Source organism: Solanum tuberosum, unplaced genomic scaffold (genome assembly GCF_000226075.1).
Source record: "Solanum tuberosum cultivar DM 1-3 516 R44 unplaced genomic scaffold, SolTub_3.0 scf00032, whole genome shotgun sequence".
Lineage (NCBI taxonomy): Eukaryota > Viridiplantae > Streptophyta > Magnoliopsida > Solanales > Solanaceae > Solanum > Solanum tuberosum.
In genome coordinates, this window is record NW_006238958.1 from 2,150,880 (window position 1) to 2,173,951 (window position 23,072).

At 35.6% G+C, this 23,072-nt stretch overlaps 2 protein-coding genes across 4 annotated transcripts; one reads left to right on the plus strand and one right to left on the minus strand.

The window, feature by feature from the left end:
- On the plus strand, window positions 1-5,673 carry LOC102599232 (protein NLP4). Of its 3 annotated transcripts, none has more exons than XM_006342074.2 (5): window positions 1-343; window positions 821-1,848; window positions 3,046-3,093; window positions 3,177-4,065; window positions 4,523-5,673. In XM_006342074.2, the coding sequence occupies exons 2-5, from the start codon at window positions 946-948 to the stop codon at window positions 5,422-5,424; spliced, it is 2,742 nt and encodes a 913-aa protein (XP_006342136.1). In that variant the 5' UTR covers window positions 1-343; window positions 821-945; the 3' UTR covers window positions 5,425-5,673. The 3 variants fall into 3 exon arrangements, with proteins under 3 accessions (XP_006342136.1, XP_006342138.1, XP_006342137.1); XM_006342076.2 differs by having other exon boundaries at window positions 932-1,848; XM_006342075.2 differs by having other exon boundaries at window positions 936-1,848.
- Window positions 5,674-6,120: 447 nt separating this feature from the next.
- Window positions 6,121-22,005, minus strand: LOC102600216 (Niemann-Pick C1 protein-like). The gene is made up of 39 exons (XM_006342078.2): window positions 21,764-22,005; window positions 21,200-21,252; window positions 20,411-20,510; window positions 20,025-20,132; window positions 19,181-19,297; window positions 18,856-19,006; window positions 18,292-18,539; window positions 17,948-18,136; window positions 17,453-17,529; window positions 17,238-17,355; window positions 17,009-17,092; window positions 16,583-16,678; window positions 16,287-16,388; window positions 15,722-15,790; window positions 14,752-14,847; window positions 14,544-14,651; window positions 14,245-14,358; window positions 14,034-14,117; window positions 13,663-13,791; window positions 13,332-13,530; window positions 13,095-13,238; window positions 12,973-13,016; window positions 11,820-11,903; window positions 11,641-11,709; window positions 11,484-11,560; window positions 11,135-11,204; window positions 10,648-10,797; window positions 10,432-10,497; window positions 10,053-10,197; window positions 9,859-9,923; window positions 9,705-9,770; window positions 8,713-8,806; window positions 8,474-8,510; window positions 8,300-8,357; window positions 8,099-8,209; window positions 7,673-7,740; window positions 7,017-7,083; window positions 6,867-6,935; window positions 6,121-6,571 (listed from the first exon to the last, which is right to left on the minus strand). The coding sequence occupies exons 1-39, from the start codon at window positions 21,851-21,853 to the stop codon at window positions 6,485-6,487; spliced, it is 3,903 nt and encodes a 1,300-aa protein (XP_006342140.1). The 5' UTR covers window positions 21,854-22,005; the 3' UTR covers window positions 6,121-6,484.
- Window positions 22,006-23,072: the final 1,067 nt, after the last annotated feature.

A 23,072-nucleotide genomic window follows, 5' to 3' on the forward strand; every position in this document is an offset into this window, starting at 1 on the left:
TCAGTACTTGGTAAGTGGAATCTTCTCTTGTAGGCAGACTTTGCTTGAAGGGAATCATATTCAAGAGAGCTAATGACAGATAATAACTAAGACAAATGAATAGTAAGAGAGAGAATAAGGGGATTTAATTTGTGATTGTGGGTTGTGGAGGGGATTTCAAGAGGGAGATATAAGAGGGACATTTAGTCCCTACATATGTTTTTGTTTAGTTGCTGATGTTGTTGTTGTTTCTTAGACAACCACAAGAAAATTTTCTCAGCAAAGTTTACATTTTTACAGCATAAAGAAACAGGAAAGTTTTGACCTTTGCAAATTTGGAATATCCAAGAATCTTTTTTTCATAGTGAGTTCCTCCTCTTCTTCTTCTCATTCCTATTTTGTCTGTGTTTTCAACTTGGATGAAATCATCTTGTACACGCTTACTTTCCTATGGCTAGAAACAGTCTTGCCTTTATGTCTCATACATATAACTAGTTTACCTTGATGAAGCCAAGTCATGTTCATAGTAATCTAGTGAATTGTTCATTTTCCTCTTTTTGGCCTCATTTCTTGCAACTTTCTTTTGTTTGAGGCACTGTTGTATTGTATAGATCTATAAATTGGTGGTAGCTGGTTATTTCTTCTTCTACTTTTTTTGACTTTGGAAAAAGATATGTATACCAAGATTACAAAACCCAACTTGGTGGAATATGTTGATTTCTTCATATATTTGATTCTTGGAGCTAAATATCCTCTTTTTGTTGTTGTTGTTTTATATTCTTTGGTTCCTCTATCCTTTTTGCTTTACTGCTGATTCTCAGTTGGAACATAAATTTGGCAGATTTGTTTTTTCAAGACTGGAGCTTTTTTAGGATAGATTGTATCTAGAAGGACTGATTAGTGATTATCATAAATTTGGATCAAGTACAGTACTGATCTTTGGAATTTGAAGACAGATTTGATGCAATGGATGAACGCGTTATTCCTTCGAATCCGTTGTTGACAACCCCATCTGATTATCTCATGGATTTGGATTACATGGATGGACTATTTTTAGAGGGATGTTGGTTGGAGTCTACTGATGGTAATGAATTCTTGCAACATAGTCCAGGCATCTTCAATGCGCCATTCGACTCTTCTTTTATGTGGCCTACAACTATAGATGCCAACAATGTAGAATTTAATGGAATCTCATCAAAGGATGCCCAACAAGAAAAGCAAAGGCCATCTTTAACTGAAAATTTGTCGATAAACCATTGCCAAGAGATAAATTATGCTAAAGTTCAGTCTTTTGGTGAGAATATGAACAATGCCATGTGCACTTCAAGTCTATCTGAAAATCATTTAGTTGAAGCTCCTGAGTTGAACAAAAGGTGGTGGATTGGACCCAAAGCTTCATCGTCTGTAATGGATCGATTGATTTGGGCACTTGGGTACATAAGAGATTGCTCGAGGGATAAGGATATCCTACTTCAACTATGGGTACCGATAAATAGGGATGGCAGGCGTGTGCTCAGCACAACTAATCAACCTTTCTTACTAGACCTCAATTGCCCTCAGCTTGCTAACTACCGTGAAGTCTCTGTAAAATATCAATTTCCTGCAAATGAAGATTCCAAGGACATTGTTGGATTGCCAGGGCGAGTGTTTGCAGATAAAGTTCCTGAGTGGACACCGGATGTTAGATTCTTCCGAAGTGAAGAGTATCCGCGTGTTGAACATGCACAGCAGTATGATGTACGTGGCACTCTTGCTGTTCCTGTATTTGAACAAGGTAGTCGTAACTGCTTGGGTGTTATTGAAGTTGTCATGACCACACAGAAGATCAAGTATCGCTCAGAGCTTGAAAGTGTGTGCAAAGCTCTTGAGGTTTGTCTTCTTTATCTCTCAGAAACTATCAATTCCCTCTAATTTGTTTTCACTACCCTACTTAGCTAAGTAGTGGAACTATATATATGCAGGTGTTTATTCAGTGTTACGTATTATAATTTGTGCATATATGTTTCCAAAACTGCTATATTTTTATGTGCTTTATGTATAAAAACATATTTCACAAAGACTCAAGATGAAACATCAATCCTCAAATGAATGAATATTAGATGAAAAAAGTTAGAGATTGAGACGATAATAGTAAAGTTTTTTTTTTTTTTTTAAACTATAATATAAGTATCGCTCAGAGCTTGAAAGTGTGTGCAAAGCTCTTGAGGTTTGTCTTCTTTATCTCTCAGAAACTATCAATTCCCTCTAATTTGTTTTCACTACCCTACTTAGCTAAGTAGTGGAACTATATATATGCAGGTGTTTATTCAGTGTTACGTATTATAATTTGTGCATATATGTTTCCAAAACTGCTATATTTTTATGTGCTTTATGTATAAAAACATATTTCACAAAGACTCAAGATGAAACATCAATCCTCAAATGAATGAATATTAGATGAAAAAAGTTAGAGATTGAGACGATAATAGTAAAGTTTTTTTTTTTTTTTTTTTAGAATGAAACTATAATATTACTCCTGTAGTCATATTATTACTCTTGTAGTTTCTTGTCCTTCGATCTCTGTTGCTATCTATTGTTTCATGTACTTCGACTATAGTATTATTTTGTTGTAGACTAGTACTATGATGCTACCATCTGTTGTTTCTTGTATTTTCGTTACTTCTTTTTTCTGGAGTGCTTTGGACTGTTTTTCTTGAGCCGATGGTCTATTGGAAACAACCTCTCTACCTCTGAGGTAAGGGGTAAGATCTGTGTACACTCTACCCTCCCTAGACTCCACGTGTGGGACTACACTGGGTATGTTGTTGTTGTATATCTTCACTTTGCTAATTTCTCTAATCATTTGATGTTTTTGTCCTTTATTTAATCCTCATTACTGCTCTTGGCTAGGGGTCAGATTGTACCTAAGCTGCACTCTGTTGATCATGATCTTTTGGTGTTAGTGTTTAGTGTGCATGAGTCTTGCTTTTGTTCTCCATATGGAATTGCTTTGTTTGTCCACATTTTGGTAAATATAGTGAGGGTCCAGTTTTCTGAAATTCTTCCAAATTTCTTACTTCTTAATAGGCTGTTGATCTCTCGACTTCCGAAGTTTCAACCACTCAAGATGCCAAGGTAATTGGTCTGAACTTGCAAAAGAATGCATTTTTGAAGTCCATAATCTTTTTCAGGATGATATATGAACTATTTTTCATCAGGTATGTGATTTGAGCTACCAAGCTGCATTACCTGAAGTTCTAGAGGTTCTGAAGTCTGCATGTGAGACACATGGATTGCCGTTAGCTCAGACATGGGTTCCGTGCATTCAACAAGGCAAAGGGGGTTGCCGCCATTCTGAGGAAAACCTTATTCATTGTGTTTCCACGGAGGATTCTGCTTGCTATGTAGCTGACCCCCGCGTTCAGGGTTTTCATGATGCTTGCTCTGAGCACCATTTGCTGAAAGGGAAGGGTGTTGTTGGGAGAGCATTCAATACTAATCAACCATGCTTTTCAGCTGATCTTACCTCTTATAGCAAGTCGGAGTATCCACTTTCTCATTATGCAAAAATGTTTGGACTGCAAGCTGCAGTAGCTATACGTCTGCGTAGTATCTCAACTGGTTCATCTGATTTTGTTTTGGAGTTCTTTCTACCCTCAGACTGCAGAAATCCTGAAGATCATAGAAAAATGCTTACTTCATTATCCATCATCATACAAAATGTTTGCCGGACATTGAGGGTTGTGACAGACAAAGAGTTGCAGGAAGAAACTGTTTCTATGGGCGAAGTGGCAAACCACACAGTTGAACCACATAAAGAGCACACTGAAACTTCTCAAGAGAGGACATCGTGGACCTCTTGTGATGCAGAGTTCCAGGAGAGTTCTGTTATGTCTACATTCCAGGATGAAAAACCAGATGAAATGCTAAGGAAAGATTCGGTGGAGTTTAGGCACCGTAAGAATTCTGCTTATGAGGAGGGTGTCTCTCGTAATCTGGGTAAAACGGGAGACAGGAGACGTGCGAAGGCTGAGAAGACTATTACCTTGCAAGTTCTTCAGCAGTATTTTGCTGGAAGCCTAAAAGATGCTGCAAAGAGCATTGGTGGTAAGTAACTTAATACTCCTTCCATTTCAATTTTGTTTGTCTTAGTCTTTACTTTTCTTTTTAGTCCGTTTCAAAAAGAATGTTACTTTCCTTTTTTAACCACTTTTTAATTTCAACTTTCCATATGGCATGTTTAAGACCACAAGATTAAATGATATTTTGGTACATTCTATCTTTAGTTTAAGACCACAAGATTCGAAAGTATTCTTTACTTTCTTAAACTTTGTGCCAAGTTAAAACCGGACAAACATATTAAAACGGAAGGAGTAATTTCATGGATAAGATCCAAAGTTTCACTGTGTGCACTTATAACTCTACTTTCTCATGTATTTTTTAAATTTTTACGCTGATCCTATTGGTTGCGTTACTCTCTAGGACTTTTTACGTATGAGGATTTTAACTTTGTTTTTTGCTATTTCTTCCTTCCCCGCCTTACCTGTGCTCTCTTGAAATACAGTTTGTCCTACCACTCTGAAGAGGATATGCAGGCAGCACGGAATTAAACGCTGGCCTTCTCGAAAGATCAAGAAGGTTGGTCACTCCTTACAAAAGATCCAACGTGTTATTGATTCAGTTCAGGGTGCCTCTGGCACTTTACAAATTGAATCCTTCTATTCAAACTTCCCAGAGTTGGCTTCTCCAAATGCAACAAGAATGAGCCCTTTTGCAGACTCAAAGTCAAATGAACACCCAACAGCCTTGAACACGCAACAAGAGGGATGCATTACGAGCCCCAATCCTGATGCATCTAAGTCACCCTCCTCTTCCAGCAGTCGAAGTTCAAGTTCAAGTCAATGTTGTTCATCTGGGACAAAGCCTAAATCGCCTCAATCTCAGCCTTCGAATATTGTTGGCGATGAAGATCTAATTGTACAGGAAAAGTCTGTAGATAATGCAGTGAAAAGGATTAAAAGTGAACCAGAGCTTCATTTATCAAGTGAAGCACTGAAGACCATACCAAGATCTCAAAGCCATGCATGTGTTGCTGAGAATCCTAAATCAGAAAACCCTCTAGTGAAGAGGAGTCCATCAACATCTCAAGAAGAAGCTCCACGAGTAAAAGTAACACATGGAGAAGAAAAGATTAGGTTCCGAATGCAAAACAGTTGGAGATACAATGATCTTCTGAGAGAAATTACAAGGCGGTTTGGCATAGATGATCCTAGTGGACTTCAACTCAAGTACTTGGATGACGACTCCGAGTGGGTTCTATTAACATGCGATGCAGACTTGGAAGAATGCATCGATGTTTGTATGTCTTCTTCCCAAATCCAAATGATCAAGCTCATCTTAGTTCAAGATTCACAGCATCATTATGGAAGCTCTTTCGGTAGCAGCAGTCCTATACTAGTACAGTAGACAACTGGTATACCCCCTAGTTGCAAGTAGTTACCAAAATGAATATAGTACCCTTTTAGGATTAGATTTGGTATGAGACTTGAAGAAATGTTGCTTGCTTAATTGTAAATTCATTCTGTTTGAGTCTTCATGTAAGTCAATCCTTTTGACTGCTATGAACTAGTATTGAGCCGTAAGGCTATTATTGTTTCATCTAGAGTACTCAAAACTCATTATAATTCAAATTTTAATAATTTATTGAAATTTTAATTATTTTTCGTGTATATGTATCTGCTCTGTATCAAAAATACCGAGTTAAGATGAACCTATTTCCCAGAAGTTGCATGCTTATCTGATTTAGTACTGACTTCAGAATTTGACCTTGCTCTCTTGCTGATTCTGACCTTACTCTATTTGGATCTGCTGTTAGAAGTTTTAATGGTATAATGTAATAATTTGAGCATAATGGGCAAATGTTAAGAGGGTTTTTATTTGACTTGTGCATAAAACAAGGACTAGTCTGTAAGTGTACGTAAGGTTAAGTGAGCCTCTGTTGCAGATTTCCATCCATTTCAAGTGGAAGATTTGGAAAAGAAATATGCACAAAAGAACTTGTGAGGATATGAAATAACTAACATCTTTTTTCTTCACATAAACATTGCAAGAGATAAACTTCCATATATATTCAGGCAGTGCAGAAAGTAAAGAGACACAAAATTGAGGACTGAGAAACAAAAGATATGTATATATACCTTTCTTTTTTTACTTCTTTTACAGAGAAATATAATTGTATTAATTTACAATTAACAAAACTATTCTGATGTGTTCTTCAGAAGGTTATACATGCAGCCATGAACATTCAAGGGCTCCCTCTACTACCCACAAAATCTAGAGAAAAAGAAAAGATTATGTATCCCTACAAAAGGTAGCTCTTTTTAATGCATTAGCTTGTATCAGAATTGTGCTGTAGGTAGATCACCAATTATCCTGCTTGTTATCTTATGGATCAAACATCAAGTCGTGGCTTCTGAACAAAAAGAATATATTTCCTACCGAGGAGACTCTTTAACACCTGATTAGATTAGAATTGGGAAGATGTAGATGGCCGATCCTCTTGCTTCTCTACAAGCACACATCTTGATGGCGGACCAAAAATGCTTAATAGTACCTGCAATGGAGGTGGTACAAGTGGAGTACTTAGAAGGCATAGCCAAGTTTTTCATTTGCTACTTAAAAGAAAAATGATGGAACTTCTTAGTTCTAATCAGAGAGTAAAAGATAAAGATGAAGAAAAAGACTGTGCTAAGTCAAAACTCACCACAGAAGATTTTTTACATATATTTAATTTAGGATTAAAGATTTTCGGTAACAATTAATAGCATTAATAATTTGTTTTGAAGGTTGTGAAAGAGAGAATACTCTCAACGGAAGAAAAGAGGATGCTATTACTTCAAGTCACTTACAGGTAAAAATATAAGCCCGTGTAGAAAACCAAGGAGAACCAAAGCCAGGTACATTTGAAAGTAGTAAACCTGCAAAATGTAGGTTAAGATGTGAAGTAACCAGAACAAGTAGCTCACTCCATTTATGACTTTGTATGCAAGTAGACATACCACAAAAACTTCTGTCCTTGAAAAACAAAGAACAATGACACCGACAAGCTTTGTAAGCGTGATACCACTGCAAAAGATGGAATAGTTGAAAAGTGAGAATTCTTTGACAGATATATATTTTCTTCAATATCTACCATTATTTAAAAGACGGATATTTGTTGTGTTCCTCTGTTGCATTAACAGCTTCAAATTAATCATGCTCTTTTAGGTCCATTAGCTATTCAATGTACCAGTAAGCATAGGTTGAATGGAATTAGATTCTTTTCTAGTGTCTTATGCAAGCTTATTACAGGTCCATATAATTCCTATTTTTCAAATTTGTTTTGACATGACTAGCCATTCCTGATAGTTCCTCATTTTATATGATATAATGTCCTAAAATTTGAACATTCATGGACATGTACTCATATCATGTTACTATCCTGTTAGTGCTTAATTACTGCTCTAGAAAGGACGCGTAGTGACATCTGTTTATAAACACACTGAGACACTATTGGTAATCCAATTGAATGGCAGACTTGACCATTGAAGGTAGATTCACTTAATTAATAAAATGGAACAGTAAAATCAAATTTATTTTTTTACGCGCTCTAACATAAGGAGAGATCAGAAGACATAATCCATGCCAGCTTCTTCAATAGTAGAGAATGCCAGACCTGAATACAGAAGCGCCCATAGTAGTCAGCGCCTCCTTCATGCGTTGGTTTCTATCTCCACTGCTAACCTGCATTAAGTGCAGAACAATGTTAAAGAGAGAACTACAGGATGAATGCCTCTAACAGAACATACAGGAAAATAGGAAAAGAAAACAAATAATGAAACCTTGCTCAAAGGGATATAGAGCCAAATAAAATGTTGACTTCAAATAAAATGTTAACTTCGTAGGCATAAAGATTTACTTTAACTTATTAGTCATTCATTCTACTCACTCAGACACAGATTCCCTTCTCAATTCTTTGCAGACTTTATATTTGTTTAATATACAGTATTCTCTTACTTAACCTACTCAAGTTGATCTTCATTCTCTCATTATTTTAAACAAGAAAAGTAGACCAGATTGATCACTCTGATAGAAGACCAACCAAGAAGGCATGTGTTATATGGACACAGAATTCAACAGCAATACCAACGGCCATCACAAGGTTAACAACTGATACAGCATTGAGCTGGATATTTAGAATTGCCATTACTCCCTGCAAAACGATGTAAGATGTCACTGCTAGAGAGAGAAAATCAGGTGCAATGATATGAACTCAAACAATTGTTCAAAGATGAAAATATACCATAAGATCCAGAACAATCATGGTCAGCACAAGCAAGATAATTGCTGAAGTCCAAAAACTAGAAGTAGCAAAGGTCAAACAAAACAGAGTTAATATTACAAATACAAAAAATAAGTGTGTTTTGTTCAAGAAAGGATAGGAATGGGATAGCATTCCAAGAGATAATCTACTAACCTACAAGTGATAATTAAGCATACAATAAATACAGCACCTGTTGAAAATGAAAAAAAAAAATACATAGTTAATGTCTCTCAATGGTCTTAGCCGTTTTAAAACTACCCAATGCTTCCAAATAGAAATGATAACCAGCAGATAAAAAGAGAATGTTTTTTTCAAAATATCCATATAGTCAAAGTTATATCATGCATCAGCTGAAAGGTGCATTAAATTAAGTACAGAGAGATGACACTGACCAATAGCAATCGCTAAGTTAATTAGGGCTGTCCTCCATATGCTTAAATATTGCTCAAAGAACATATAAAACACTGCATACGGGAAGACCTCCATCTGCACAAACGAAAGAGGTAAGTCATAGCTAATACAAAGAACTCTTTTTATGGAAATGCATGCCAAGTGTGTGATTGCCTGGACGAAGATAATGGGACGAATCACAGATCAGAAGCAGCTTATTATAGGGTTTAATTGTAGGGTGTAAAACTCTTATCACTTGGATACAATTTCCATTTATGGCACTATGTTTTGTTCTTCCTTTTTACCTCGAATCTTATAAGTACAGATAAGTATTTTCTAGTTAGATAAAATCTACAAGACACGATATACAAATATCTAACCTCCAGAATCTCTTGAAAGTTCCACAATGATTTTTTTCACCTAAACTTTCTAAAACTTTCATATTACAACTATAACATGCCTTTTTGGTTTTTGGATCAGATAATCACCACTCCAGATTATCTTCCTTCTGTTCGGGTACAATCAGAATTTATATAAATGGAAGTAAGAGTACTCTCTATAAAAGACCTTATTGCTGCTTTACTTTTCAAATGGAAGTAAGAGTACTCTATATAAAAGACCTTATTGCTGCTTTACTTTTCAAATTACCATATTTCACATTCATGACGCATCAACAAACTTGATATAACAGTCTTAATATTCTTAAATAAACTGTAATTATCAGTACACAAAAAAAGGAGTTGAATACACGAATGACAATGCTCTGCAAGCTATAATGGGAAATAAAACAGGAGTACAACCACAACTTGCTTGCAGACAGTACCATTAATTTATCACCAGAATGTATAAACTGATAGATGAACAAATCAAAAAGGAAAGAGATAATCTTGGTAGTTGTCATTAAAAAAAATGGGTAGAGACAACAAAAAGAGGCCACACAGTTAAGCTCCTGAAAATGATATCAATACTTCATTATGCTGCATTCAGAAATTACCTTTAGAGAATCAGAAACCCTTGAACTGAATTCTCGTGCAGCCCTCATAGAATTGACATAGTCAACCTGAAGAAGACGGGTTAAGATCGAACACATGGACCCCTAGACAAAGTTTAGTGAACTATAAGGTAAAGGGTTGTGAATGATTATATACCTGTTTGTTAAGAGGCGTGTGATATGTACGAAAGGCTGATGCTTTAATTATACCATCCTCATAGCCTGATGAACAAAACAAAAAGAACAAAGATATAATTAATGGGAGCTGATTCAGTGGAACAACTGATACTGACTGCAAGGATCAACATCATGTTCAAAAGAAACAGCCAAATATACATATAATTGATCAACCTTCAAGTTCCACATTAGTGGTGTAAGCCCCATTGCCTCCTTTAGCACAATCACTGGAAGGTAACGCATTCAGGAACCATGGAAGCTTCTCTCGAAATTGTTCAGTTGTAGGGCGACCATTTGCTAAATCTGAATGACGGAAACACTGAAGGATACCAAATGTTAGTCAACAGTCAGTTTTCTGTTGGCTTAATGATTTCCATGAAACTGAGGTATTCACCACATGATTCTCGCTTGATGTGAAAAATGTCCAAGAAGTATCTCTCAAAAGCCAAAGTAAAAAAGATAATTGAAACTGAAGAACACATTTTGCTTATTGGCACATTGTAATATAAAGCATACATAACAAAGTATATCAGATAAGAGTTATTTGGATTACCGTTGTGCAATCCTTGCATACTCCATTCGAGCTACAGGAGCCACTACTGGGTGAACAACAAGGGGGCTGAAAGGAAACAGATGCTTATATTGAGAAATTTAATACTATTATTGTAAAGTATTTATAAGTAACTATTTTATTTAATGATATTATATTAAGAAAACTACTGTTCGTAAATTATTTGGAGATGCTTCTTAAGAAAGAAAGCAAATGAACCTGATCATCAGGGGGACAAAAACTACTATTTGTAAATTTTCTGCAGCACCCAAATGCTTCTGGAGACATCCAAACAAGAAAATCATCAAGCCATGAAGCAGCCGGTTTAGCGATGTAACTTGATTCTGGGACTAAAGATGCTCTGGAAATCTGCAGAAATACAAAGTTAACCTAAAGTAACACAGAACAAGCTGAGGAAAATTATATACACAAACCATAAATTGGCATCAATGAAGAACGTATGCAATAAACTTTAGAAGGCACATGATTTCTAAGTGGGATGAGCTAATGAGTTAGGGGTCAGCTATAAACCAAATGCTATCCCTCCCAAACCCAGCAGCTGAAAAACATAGACCAAGACCGAAAATATACCATACAGGATGAAGAGAGACAATTCTACATGCAGCTTAATTACAGAAAGACTCCACTTCACAAGACTCAATAGCATGTCAATCACATGATTCGTCAAAAGGAACAAGAGTGTTACCTCATTCAATAGAGAATCGGAGTCACATTGGCTTATAGAACATAGCTGGTTTGTTTGTCTTGATTCAGAACTGAGATAGTAAAATAACATTCTCAATCATTAGAAAAATTGCGTTCAAGATTCACATCTGCCACCAATAATAGCTCAAAGTTCTGACATTTAATTCATGAAAAAGCCAGTAAACCAAGCAATCTGTTCATAGTTTGAACAGGGTAACCAAGAGTTTTGTCATAGATATGTGATATCATTCCGATAACAATCTCTTATTTAAGGAAAGGTAACAACAACACACAAGTGGGCATATTGAGAAGAATGTTGCTAAATTAAAGGAGTATGTTATCCATAGTACCTAAAGTTATAGTTCTTGACAACAAAGTACAGAGGTGGTCCAATTCTGAGATATTCTGAGATATTATTGAAGTAACCCTGCACAAAATAACATAAATCATACTAAGCAACTCTATGAAAACCAGATTTGTAAATGCACATTACTTAGGGTACTAAACCTGAAGGTATGAGTCGCGAGGAAGAACAATTTGTTGTTCCAAACCAGGTTCAATCCTTGTACACAATGCCTTGAAGAATATAAGCATAAGGTGATCAAACTTCCCCACCAGGTTGCTCAATATAATAAAAACATCAGAAAGAGATGAAGATTGCATGGTAAAAAGGTGGTGCAACTTACAATACTCGCCAATGCAAAAGCAGCAAAAACACATATGACAACAAGTTTTACTCCCCAGAGACTCAAGATGGGGGCATGAATATCCTAAAAGTGAAAAAAATGAAAATAAATCAAATCGGTTAACAAATACAAAATAAAACAGCTCCAGTTATCAAAGATCACCAAGTAGTGTAAGACATAACATATAGAGAACTCTACAATCATCAACAGCATAAAGCTACCAAGATGTACAAAACTCCCATAAATCTACCAAGATCTCTACGATCGCAAGGTCAAGATGTTAACGCACGAGTTAAATAATCGATTAAGATCATAGGAGGCATTACTTGGGTGCTCGAAGAAGAAAGGAAGCAAGAGCAGAAATATGGCTTGGGAAGTAACTAAAATTTAGACAAAGAAACCAAAGGCTTTTCAAGGACAAGGAACACATCACTGTATCTAATGCAGATGATAGCGATATTTTCCCCTCACAATGTATGTTACTCAGACTCTTCAAAAATGTCAGCGGGTGCATGTCGGATTCTCTAAAAGTAGTATATTTTTGTGAATCTGACACGGTGCAGCATCGAAAGTGAAGATTCTGCGTAACTTAGCTTACAATACTCGGCCATGTCCAGATGACAAGACAGATCTGGTAGAACAGAACTCCTCTTAATTAGGATTTCAAACTTCCCCTTTATCATGACATTTTACTTATCAAGAAGAAGAAAAAAATAACCAATGGAAATCATAAACAATATCCCGTCCTTCAAGATCTCCATGGCTTATATGTAAATAAGTACGTCATAGATATCTTTAAAATAATAGCTGCAATATGAGCAATATCTTCAGAGTTCCTCCTTATAGTCATATGTTTAGATTTTGCATGGTCAAACTAAGCAGTTTATGACTTTGAAGGGTAAAACTAGCAGCAGGATCAAACATCTATTGTAATAGTAAAGTAAAACAATCTTAGATGTTATTGTTGATCGATAGCACAAAGACATGATCGTACATACGTTTACATGAGAATGCAACCTTTTCATTTAGATTTTAAACAAACCTTGTACTAGATAGAGAAAACAAACATTAAAAGCATTTCAGAGATCATAAGCTTATGTTCAGAGAGCACAAAGGATGAAATTTTAGAAAGACATTTAAGACTATCCATTACCTTCATATACCGTACCAGCAATCCAGGTTTTCTCTGTTGGTTACCTACAAAATCATTTGATATAAGGGATTCATTCAATAGGAAGAAAATTTGAAAGCTTGATGAAATTCTCCCAGATTTACCTTTTTCAGGATCAGCATTTGAACCAAACACTTTAATACATGGGAAACAATCAATTCTGTTATCTTCAGCTCTCAAAAAATCAAAACAAATCAAGGCAACAAATGCTGTAACTTGCAGAAGAAAGTCCAACAAAACGGCCAACGCTGCAGGGCAAAAAACAGAAATGGGATAAGACGATGTTAGATATTCAAATAATATTAGCAACTCTCTAAACCTAGTATCAGGCTGTTCCTAACCTGCGAACATGGAAAAAACACGGCATGCTGGCATCGGAATGAAACTTCCAACTGCAAATGCTAAAACCTCTGATAGACTAGCTAGTGTAATTGATGGTCCAACTTCTACAAGAGCATTGCTTACTCGTCCCTCTAAAGGCAGTTCCATTGGCTGTCTCTTAACAGCATTCACCAGAATGCACATGTTATCTACACCAACCTGAGAAAATATGGTGATTGAAAATGACCATAAAGCAAAAGGAAGGTTAATAAGTAATTTTTTTAAAGAAAAAGGATCAACACATAAAGACATCAAAGTCAAAGAAAAGGAGACTGTCGAAATTCAACTTACAGCCAAGACAAGGAAAGGGATGACTTCCATTATAATGAGGGTAGATTTTACGCCTACGGCACTGAAGAAACCAACTGATCCAAGAACAGAGAGCATAACAAGTATAACTCCTGAAAGACCAAGCAATACCTGGAACACAACATTCCATCAAATTAAGAACAAATGTCACAAAGGCAAACAAGACTAATATAAACACCATCTTTCTAGTGAAAATGAAAAAGGCAAAGAAGCTATTGAGTACGTCAATGTTGATTCTCATTGTATGTTCTTTTACAAAAATCTAAAATGTGTTGACTGAATAGTAAAAGTTGCAACAGTCATAAGTCTGTATTACTAATGGTTGATGGCATGCAATGCCAAAAGCACTGTACCTTAGAGGAAATGTAACAAGAGGAGAAACGGGGAGTCTCTCCCAACGTCAAGGATATGTAGGCGAACATCACAAGATAGCTTATCTGGAATAGAGCACGTACAAAAAGAAACAGATGAGCAACAGAGGAAGTGGATGATATAATACTCATTAGGGTGAGTCAGGAACACATGCCAAAATAAATATGAAACTCTAGGGGTTCACTCCCTTACCAAGATAGTAATAGCATCTGCTGTGCTTTCCCTTTTTAACTCTTCCTCAACAGAACTTTCTGATGAAAAGGCGAGGGTCAAATTCTTTGCTTCCACCATTGGCAAGATCTCATCCTGGCCATAGTATCAGAACTGATTAGACCACATAGTCAAGGTAATTTAAGATTAGAAAAGGATGCTCAAACTTTCATTAAGATCTCTCAATGATTCCTCTTGTAATCAAGCTTTCTTTCTAGAGTTCTTAGAAGGCACATTGTAGCATGAATCACTAGTGAAGGAATATAGTACAACATGCAAACCTTCACTAACTGAATGAAAGCCTTCTCCCAGGCCACTGCCTTCTTAGAATAGTTGCCTTCTTTATCAATTGCATTATTCACAGGATATGTCACAATGAAAGCAGAAGCCTGTCTCAGAAACATTATATCATCAGGTTACTACTTACACCAACACTGTGATCAGTTATTTGAATCACCAATTTACTGCACAAAGGGAAAAAAGAGGTACCTCAGAGTAATTGTTACCAGAGAAACCACCAAGAGCAGTACTTGGATCAAGTGGAGCTTTAAAAGCACTCAAACAGCTCTCTGCTGAAGTATAGTGCTGAAGGAAACAGCAAAAGAAGATTGATGATGAGCTTTAACATTGTTGCTTTAGGTTGTGAAGAAGTATGAAATGAAAGTGGATGTCAACGATTGCGACACAATTATAAGGAAAACTAAGAATATTGATTTATTTCCGATGCTTTAAACTCCAGCGCCAAACTTTCTTAGTTGTTCAGTTCTTAATATTCTTCTGAAGACAATAAGAATTGACCGACTATACAAACTTAAGCTGTTCGACTATCCAGTTCCTTGGTGGAGAGATATTGTAAGAACTGTGAGTAGACACAAGCTGAAGGACCTCTTATCTTTTTTGCTCATGCAATCAATTTGAAGCAACTTACTCCTCTCCTGAGCTCATGATGGATATGAAAAACGAAACAAGGTCATCACAGATTCTATGGCGCTAAGTTAGTGATACCATGAACATTTGGATATGCTTTGTTTAGAGTTAAGTGCATCAGGTTGGTCCTGGGTATCATCTGCTGATTTAAATAAAAAGGGCAGTCAATCTGATATAATTTGTTTTTATTCAAACATGTCACACGTTCAAATCCCAGAATTTCTGCAGTTAATTATTTTGGGCATGGATATCTCAACATGATGTGTGCATGAGGAACATGCTCTATCTTTATCCATGCTTAAGCACAACACAATATAACTCCAGACAGCAGTAGCAACTGTTAATGTTAGTCTGCTATCATATGGAGTTGAATGGATGCAGCAAACAACAATGAGGACCACTGGACCAGAAAAGCAAGTTACGGGTAAAGTCAGGTAAATTATAAAGGAAGAAGAATATTATAACAGTGACCAGAGACAAAAGGAAAGTAAAAGTAAATCAGTACGGCATTACAAAGTTGATCAGAACATACCTGAAGACAGTACTCAACATGTTCAATACCTCCAAGATTATCGAAGTTACTGCGATCCATTTTGAAGTACTGCAAATTACATAAGTGGGAATCAGTTGCAAGTACATTTTAAGGGGAACTCAGAGATGTCTACAAGACTACAACAGACATCTGTAAGAGCTGCCATCATGGACAATTAACAGAAGCAGCCAAATCACTAGAGATTAGATAAACAGATAACATTCTTACAATGAAGTAAGGAACAGGAAGTTAACTGAAAATCATACAGAAGACGACATCAAAGTAATGACATGTTCAAACTCAAAGAGTCATTACACACAATCATAGAGCAGAGAGAAAGCAAAAAAGATCATTCACAGCCCAAGGAACTTTACATATATTTCTCCCATAAGTACTCAATGTTTGACACAATCTTCAGATCATGACATTCTTCAGTAAGAGATCAGCGACAAATTTGAGAATTCGTCTCAAAATATTAATCGCGATAAGAAATTTCAGTTAATGTTTGCTTTACTATGAGATATATTATAGAAAACCGCAGGATAATTAACTTATATAATTGTACCTGAAGAATACTTTGAGTAGCGCATTCTGTGCCTAGTGGCTTCATACAAATGTCAGGCAGAGATACCATTGAGCCAGAATAGTTCGCTTGGATTGCATCTATCTATTCAACATGGAGCAAACTTAGTTTCTAGGAAAAGAAGAAATATTAAGAATATAGAGTAATTTTCAATTCCTTTTATCATGTGATGCACAAAACCATAAAGCGGAAGTCAAAAGATGGTCACTCATCTAGTAGGTAATTAAAGGAAGCATGATTCCTCTGAGCATAAGACAAAATTCAAGAAGATGAATTACCTTTTTTTGTATGTCAAAGAGTAACTTCATGTTGTCTTCAGTAACAATAGGAGGTGACTTTCCATTATCTGCGTCCGAGATTGTACCAATTATGAGCTGCAAATTTTATAAGGTGATAGTAATTTCCATGAGATTCAAAGGTCATTCAGTCCACCCCCACCTCAAAAAAGGAAAGAAAATGAGAGAGACATAATAGCTTCCTTAACCCTGATAAATGGGAAAAGTGGGACTCAGCTACTTGAGTTTTAAGGATACTAATTTAGTAAAAACGGCAGACATGAGAAACATAGTTTGAAGTACATCTGAACTGTAACAGGATCCAAAGGCAAACTATTGGATACTACAATCATGAATACTTTACCAAGTCTGACTTAACAACATAGACAATGGAAAAAGTATCTAGCAGAAAGCACAATGAAGCAGAACCTGCTCAATTCTATAAAATGGTGCAAGGTGGCTGTCAAAAAATAGTTTCTCCTCTGCAGCTCTACTCCCATGGCCAACCCATAGCTGAAAGTATCAATGTGGAATTTAGGACATGTGTAATGCAAAAAATTAAAGAATATTAAAACAATGGTATATACAAGCAAATACAATTTTGTTAAGCGGATGAAATGATATAATAGGGAATTGAAACAGCTAATCCACATCATACCTTCTCAGGCCTGGTCTCAACTTTAAAACGGAAAAGGCCCAAGCAGAGCACCAGGACGATGAACAACGATGAACACAACACAAGGATTGGATTTCTAGCCACCCATGTTCCATATCTCCTGGAAAAGAGGGGTTGTTTACACAAACATTTCATTTCTGGAAGAACAATACTAAACCAATCACTGGTCATAAATGATTAAAAGCATACTGAATCACCTGTAGAACTTTGACATATATCCTTGTACAATTGAGAGTTGAACACCACTTGAAATTTGAGGGACGTCTTCAAGCATCTGAAATTTTCAAATGAATTATAAACACGAGGAGATGATATAGAGATATCTCATGGTGAAAATACCCATTATCAGGCGAGCTATAACCCGAAAGTCAACTAATAAACTATTACAACAAATAGAACATCAATTTTTTAAAAATTTTAAGGAAAGAAGCATATAGAACCCAGCCACCTTTTACAGTATTTAAATTACAGCTTTTGGCCTATACTCAATGGGATTAGGTGGCAGACACTTTACTCCATGTAACTGGAGAAGTATTGAAAATGGGAATTCAAATGGAAAGACACATTTTATAGACATGCGTGATTCACCAAACTCACGTTTCGACAGACTGTAAAGGAAAATAGCACTTAAATGGAAAGTAAGAAAGGATGCAAGCAAACAAATCACTGAGAGATTGTGAATTGGCATTCACCTGCATGGGAATATTCTCATCCTTTTGCCTACTGCTTTGGCGGATGACACCATTTCCACTGGCACTGATCAATGGCTTTGTCCTTGGAACCGGAGTCTCTTCTCTTTTTTTATGGAGAAAGCCCCATCCAAGAAAAATGGAGACTAATACAACATACAGAATTGTGACAGCAACTTCAATACACTTCACCTGCACCAATCAGGAGTTGGAACTGCATAAAACTTGTTTTGATGCAACAAAGACAGATTTTACAAGTTATTCTCAGTGCTGAAATACAATCTGAGCCATCATGTGTATAAAATATAGAAGCATCATGTGACCCAATATAATGGGCCTTTATTCACCTTGAGAGACCCAAATCTCACTGAACAAGAACCTTCTGTCTGAGCAGGAGGAGGAGCTGAACTTGAGCAAACAGAAGCTGAAGGGCAATCACCACATGAACAGCCGAGTGATGTATCACTGCATGAATACGTAGACACGTTCATAGGTTTCATTCCAGATGACTCGGGAGCAGTTGCACTAAAATTAATTGCATATGGAGATCCAGGGACTCCAGGTGGTGCTAGTCTTCCAATAAATGCATACCACTCTGCCAAATTAAGTGTCAGCACAGCATGCAGATTACAGACTAGATAAAAGATGTCAGATTGTTATCCACGTCACCCCAATTCTCTCTCTCTCTCCCTTAACAAAAACAAAGAGCAACTTCCAGTTATAATGTGTGTGTGTGTACGTGTGTGCGCGTGCGTATAACCTCTTCAACCCAATGCAACAGGCCCTCCTGAAAATGGTAACAGAAAGCCAAAAACTACACATACTGAGGCATGGCAGGATTAAGACATGTAGACCTTTTTTTACATGTGTGCATATATTCAATGTCAGGAACCAGGGAATAGACAATTTACCTCTGAAATTTTTAGCACCTGCACCAATGAACTCTATGGCTCTAGTATTCATAGTACCAAATTTTACATCCTTGCAAGATTCGTATAACCCCTCACCAAAAGCGTCAGTTATAAAAAAATCAATTCCATCGACAGTAGAATTCTTTTTGACCTGAAAACAAGAAAATCATGAATTGCCAATTCAAAGCAAAATTTAGGACCATTGGTGCCACATACAAAACATGATACTTTAGATTAAATCATCTTTTCTTGAAGTGTTTAGAACCACCTGTACACAGTGTGGACGAAATTAAAATAATAAAATGGCCACTTAGGTAGAACTTACCTTGGAAATAGATGTGACATTGATAAACTGGCTCTGGTTCGGAGAGCATGTAAGTTCACAAAATAAATTCAAAAAATTTCTCAAGCATGCTGGACAGCCCACAAGAAAGGGAATTGCCTACAAAAGAAGTTAATTGGTCAAAGAGGATTTCAAAATGAGAAAGAATTGGAGAAGAGAACTGTCACTATTTACACGTAACTCAAAATGGAAAAGGTCTCAAACACCCCAACTCCTCCTAAAAAAGAAATACATACATTATAGGTGCACACACATATAAGAGGATTAAGATGCTTATGTGTAAAATTACTTATAGCATTTTTTCTACACATTTTACTCTTATAACCACCCTACTAGCCAGAAAACAGAAGTGATGAAGAGCCATTGTATTGTACGCATAGATATTTCCTGCAATTCCTTTCTTCCACCTTATATCCCCACTATCCTATGCAATTATTTTCCTCAACTTTCATTTATTCGTCATTGACTTCTGACAATTCAAACTATGCACAGTGCGAAGGCTAGAGTCATCTCCAACTCAGAACCTGTCCCATAAAAACACAGGACCCTGTTACTTAACAACCATCAAATGTGAGAGCTGGTTACTAAAGCACCAATCCTTAAGCCTCCTAAAGAGCCCCCATGCCAAAGGAAAAAGACGCTCTGGCATACAACCTTAGATTTGTTTAAAATCACTTCTCGACAAAGACCCTCAGAGCTATCTAAAATTAAAAAGTATACTCCTCATTATCTTTCCTGTTGAGCAAACATTAGGAGATGGCGAGAGTAAACAAGATCCAAAATAAAATAACTAATATGGAAAAGTCTTGCAGCATAAAAATCTTACTTGCTGCACTTGTGATCGCAAGGTGTCAAATTGAGTCTCTGTACAACAGACATTTCCAGTTATCGTTGGGCACAAACTTTGAATTTTTGATGAAAGTAGCTCACCGGGCTGCAAAGTACCAAGATATTGTACATAGTAACATTAAATTAACAGGCGAACATAATTTGAAAATCCAAACAATTTTGGAGTAACACAATCAAAAGAACCACATATAAGCAAGTGTGGTTTCCTTTATTCCTTTCAGTTGGAAGGGAAGTCACGTCAGCATGACAGAGAGGATAGGAATGAGGAGGGCCAGGTCTTGTTGAGGCCAACAGTTATGAATGGCCAGCTCAGGATAGCCACCATACCTCCATTTATAAGATGAAGCAAATAAAAGTATTTACCTTCACGGAAGGGGAACCAAAGGGACAGTTCAGAACCTTCCCATCACTGCGTGCTCCACAAATGTCATACATAGCGCAATATCCTTCAGCGTGCCTTTCTCTAACCAAGTGAAAAGAAAATTGAAGAATTAAAATTATAAAGGTTTGCACTTCATAAAATTCATGAAAAATGAGACAGATTATATCCAAGAGTTTCAACCTTCTACTTCATCTACTCAAGATATTGTACAATTAATAAAGACAAGAACTGATCTAGCTTTTACCAAGATGCTCTAATTATTTACAGTCCTGCATGATTATAATAAATATAAGAACTAATTTAACTTTACCTACATTGATTGTCAGTCACATGAATTGAAATTTGTCGACCAGATTAAAGTTAACCAGCAGGAACATCACAAAATGGGAAAAGTATAGTAATCATTTGGTTATATCTACGAAAAATATAATCTGGAACAATCAAAACCAAAACTAGGAATTTTTACAAACAAAATCAAGAATTATCATCCTTTCATTTCGATGCAAGTAATAAGGATTTTTCCACACCCCTTCTTCTTTTCGTTCTAGTACAAGTACAGTATTTAAGTAACCTCGCTTCACGAAGTCATGTTTAGTTCTATTACATAAAATAAACAGAATTAAGAATATCCATTCTTCTTTTCTTTGTGGTACAAGATTCAATAAGGCAGCTGACTACCTTGAGATCCAAATGTACATAGATTCTCTTACAGAGGAAGCAGATATCAGTACCAAAACTCACTTAAAGATAGAAAAATGCATGAAACTTACATTCCAGAGGAATTTGTTGTTTGTGCAGTCACTGTATAACCAATAAACAAGACCTGCACGGGTAAATTTTCTATTAACTCAGCTCTGTTCAAATTCCAAAACCACTCAAATCATATAAATTATTTTCATTTATTGGCATAAAAAATCGCCTATGCTTAAGCATTCACTTTCGAGGCATCTCTCTGTATGCAGAAATCTGATATTTCTCTAATGAGATCATGCACAATTCAGTACAAGTAACGACTAGTTAACCAACTTATAAAATTCGACGACTGTGTTCAAACTCGGTTGAATATGTAATCCATATTATAAAAAACTTCAGGTCATCGAACAATTTTGCAAGGGAAGCTAGTCAAAACGCTAATTTCCTTGAACAAAATTCAAATATTTCAATTGAAAAGCGAAAATAAAAAAGAAGAAGAAAAGTCAATCAGATTAATCGTCCTTGTGCAACTTCTCACTCGCGATAATTCGTTCATTATACACAATGTGCTGCTACTGAAATAGGTTTCAGTTAACGGCGAATTCGTTGTTGTTGAGCTGAAATATGATGATGAGTCAAACCTGAAAGAGCGAAATAGTGAAGGAAATCCTGAGAAAACAAATCATTATTGCTCTTGTTCCTACTGAAGAAGAAGAATAGAACTCCTCCATTGCCGGAGCTAGAGCCGGAAAAACTCCTCCGGTTGTATTTGAAGATTTTGCTCCCTTGTTAAACTTGTCCTTGTAGTATAAATACAAAAGTCCGTCTCTTTTTTTCTGTACAGATGATAGAAAGAGAGAGAGAGTCAAAGGATGAATATTTAGCACTCACACAATTTATTTTTATTTATAGAAGAAAAAAGGATAATTAAAGCACTGGTCTATTTTCCATTTATACTGCAACTAGTATTAAATTCTAATTGCTCACTTCACAAGTGTGTTTCCTATTTGCATGGTAATTCCATTAAATTTGAAATCGTGCATCTAAAAGAATATATATATATATATATATATATATATAAAATATAAATATGTTCTTCTTTAATTTAGTTTTAGATATTTATATTTTTAAACTTTTGACATGTACAAATAGATATTTAAATTTATATAAAATTGAACAAGTAGATACACACATTTTACGTGGTATAATACAGATAGAATGCTACATAGGTCCGTGATAAAACACCAGTTGTATAGTATTCCAAATAAAAATTATATTTATTGTAGTAGATTTACTAAAATAGCCTTGCTTTCGGTTACGTATTGTTTTAATTATGTTTCCTCCAGGCTCGCGTAATTGAAACCGTATGATTCCTTCTTTTTTCGATTTGAGTAATCATGATGTAAAAGCGCATGATCATTTTTACCCTTTATATTCGATTATTAAAATAACACTCCGTTTGGATTGTTCATACATGTTATTTTATTAGCATGTATTATAATTTGTTGTCTTAAGATCGACTTTGTATCAAAATTTTAAAATTTATGATTTAAAGTAATTCATAGTTGTTATAAATTATTTAATTAAGAGTGAAATGAATATTTTAAAATTAAATTGTTATTAAATGTAGAAATATGTCTTTTTTTTAACATACTAAAAATCAATAAATCATATAAATTGAGATAGAGAAAGTATATTGTATTGTATTCATTGTTTTAATGAACACAATATTTGAATAGATTTTATTATTTTCAACATAACATCACACATCAATACTTTAAAAGATAAACCTAAAAAAAGATATGATACGAAATATATAAATGTAGGGTGAATAATAAAATAAAATAACTAAAATAATAAGTGAAGATAACGACATAATCACATCATATTAATTATTACACAAAACAAATTTTTTGATATTATTTAGTAATAAATTTAATAATATAATAT

Bases quoted from the DNA above. Each gene is read 5' to 3' on its own strand.
- LOC102600216 (XM_006342078.2), bottom strand. From the start codon at position 21,853: ATGGAGGAGTTCTATTCTTCTTCTTCAGTAGGAACAAGAGCAATAATG. The intron at 8,358-8,473 runs GTTAGTAGATTA...TGCTACTTCTAG, and splicing joins TGCTTAATTATCACTTGTAG to TTTTTGGACTTCAGCAATTA. The intron at 6,936-7,016 runs GTATGTCTACTT...TACATTTTGCAG, and splicing joins CAAGGACAGAAGTTTTTGTG to GTTTACTACTTTCAAATGTA.
- LOC102599232 (XM_006342074.2), top strand. From the start codon at position 946: ATGGATGAACGCGTTATTCCTTCGAATCCGTTGTTGACAACCCCATCT. The intron at 1,849-3,045 runs GTTTGTCTTCTT...ACTTCTTAATAG, and splicing joins GTGTGTGCAAAGCTCTTGAG to GCTGTTGATCTCTCGACTTC. The intron at 3,094-3,176 runs GTAATTGGTCTG...ATTTTTCATCAG, and splicing joins CAACCACTCAAGATGCCAAG to GTATGTGATTTGAGCTACCA.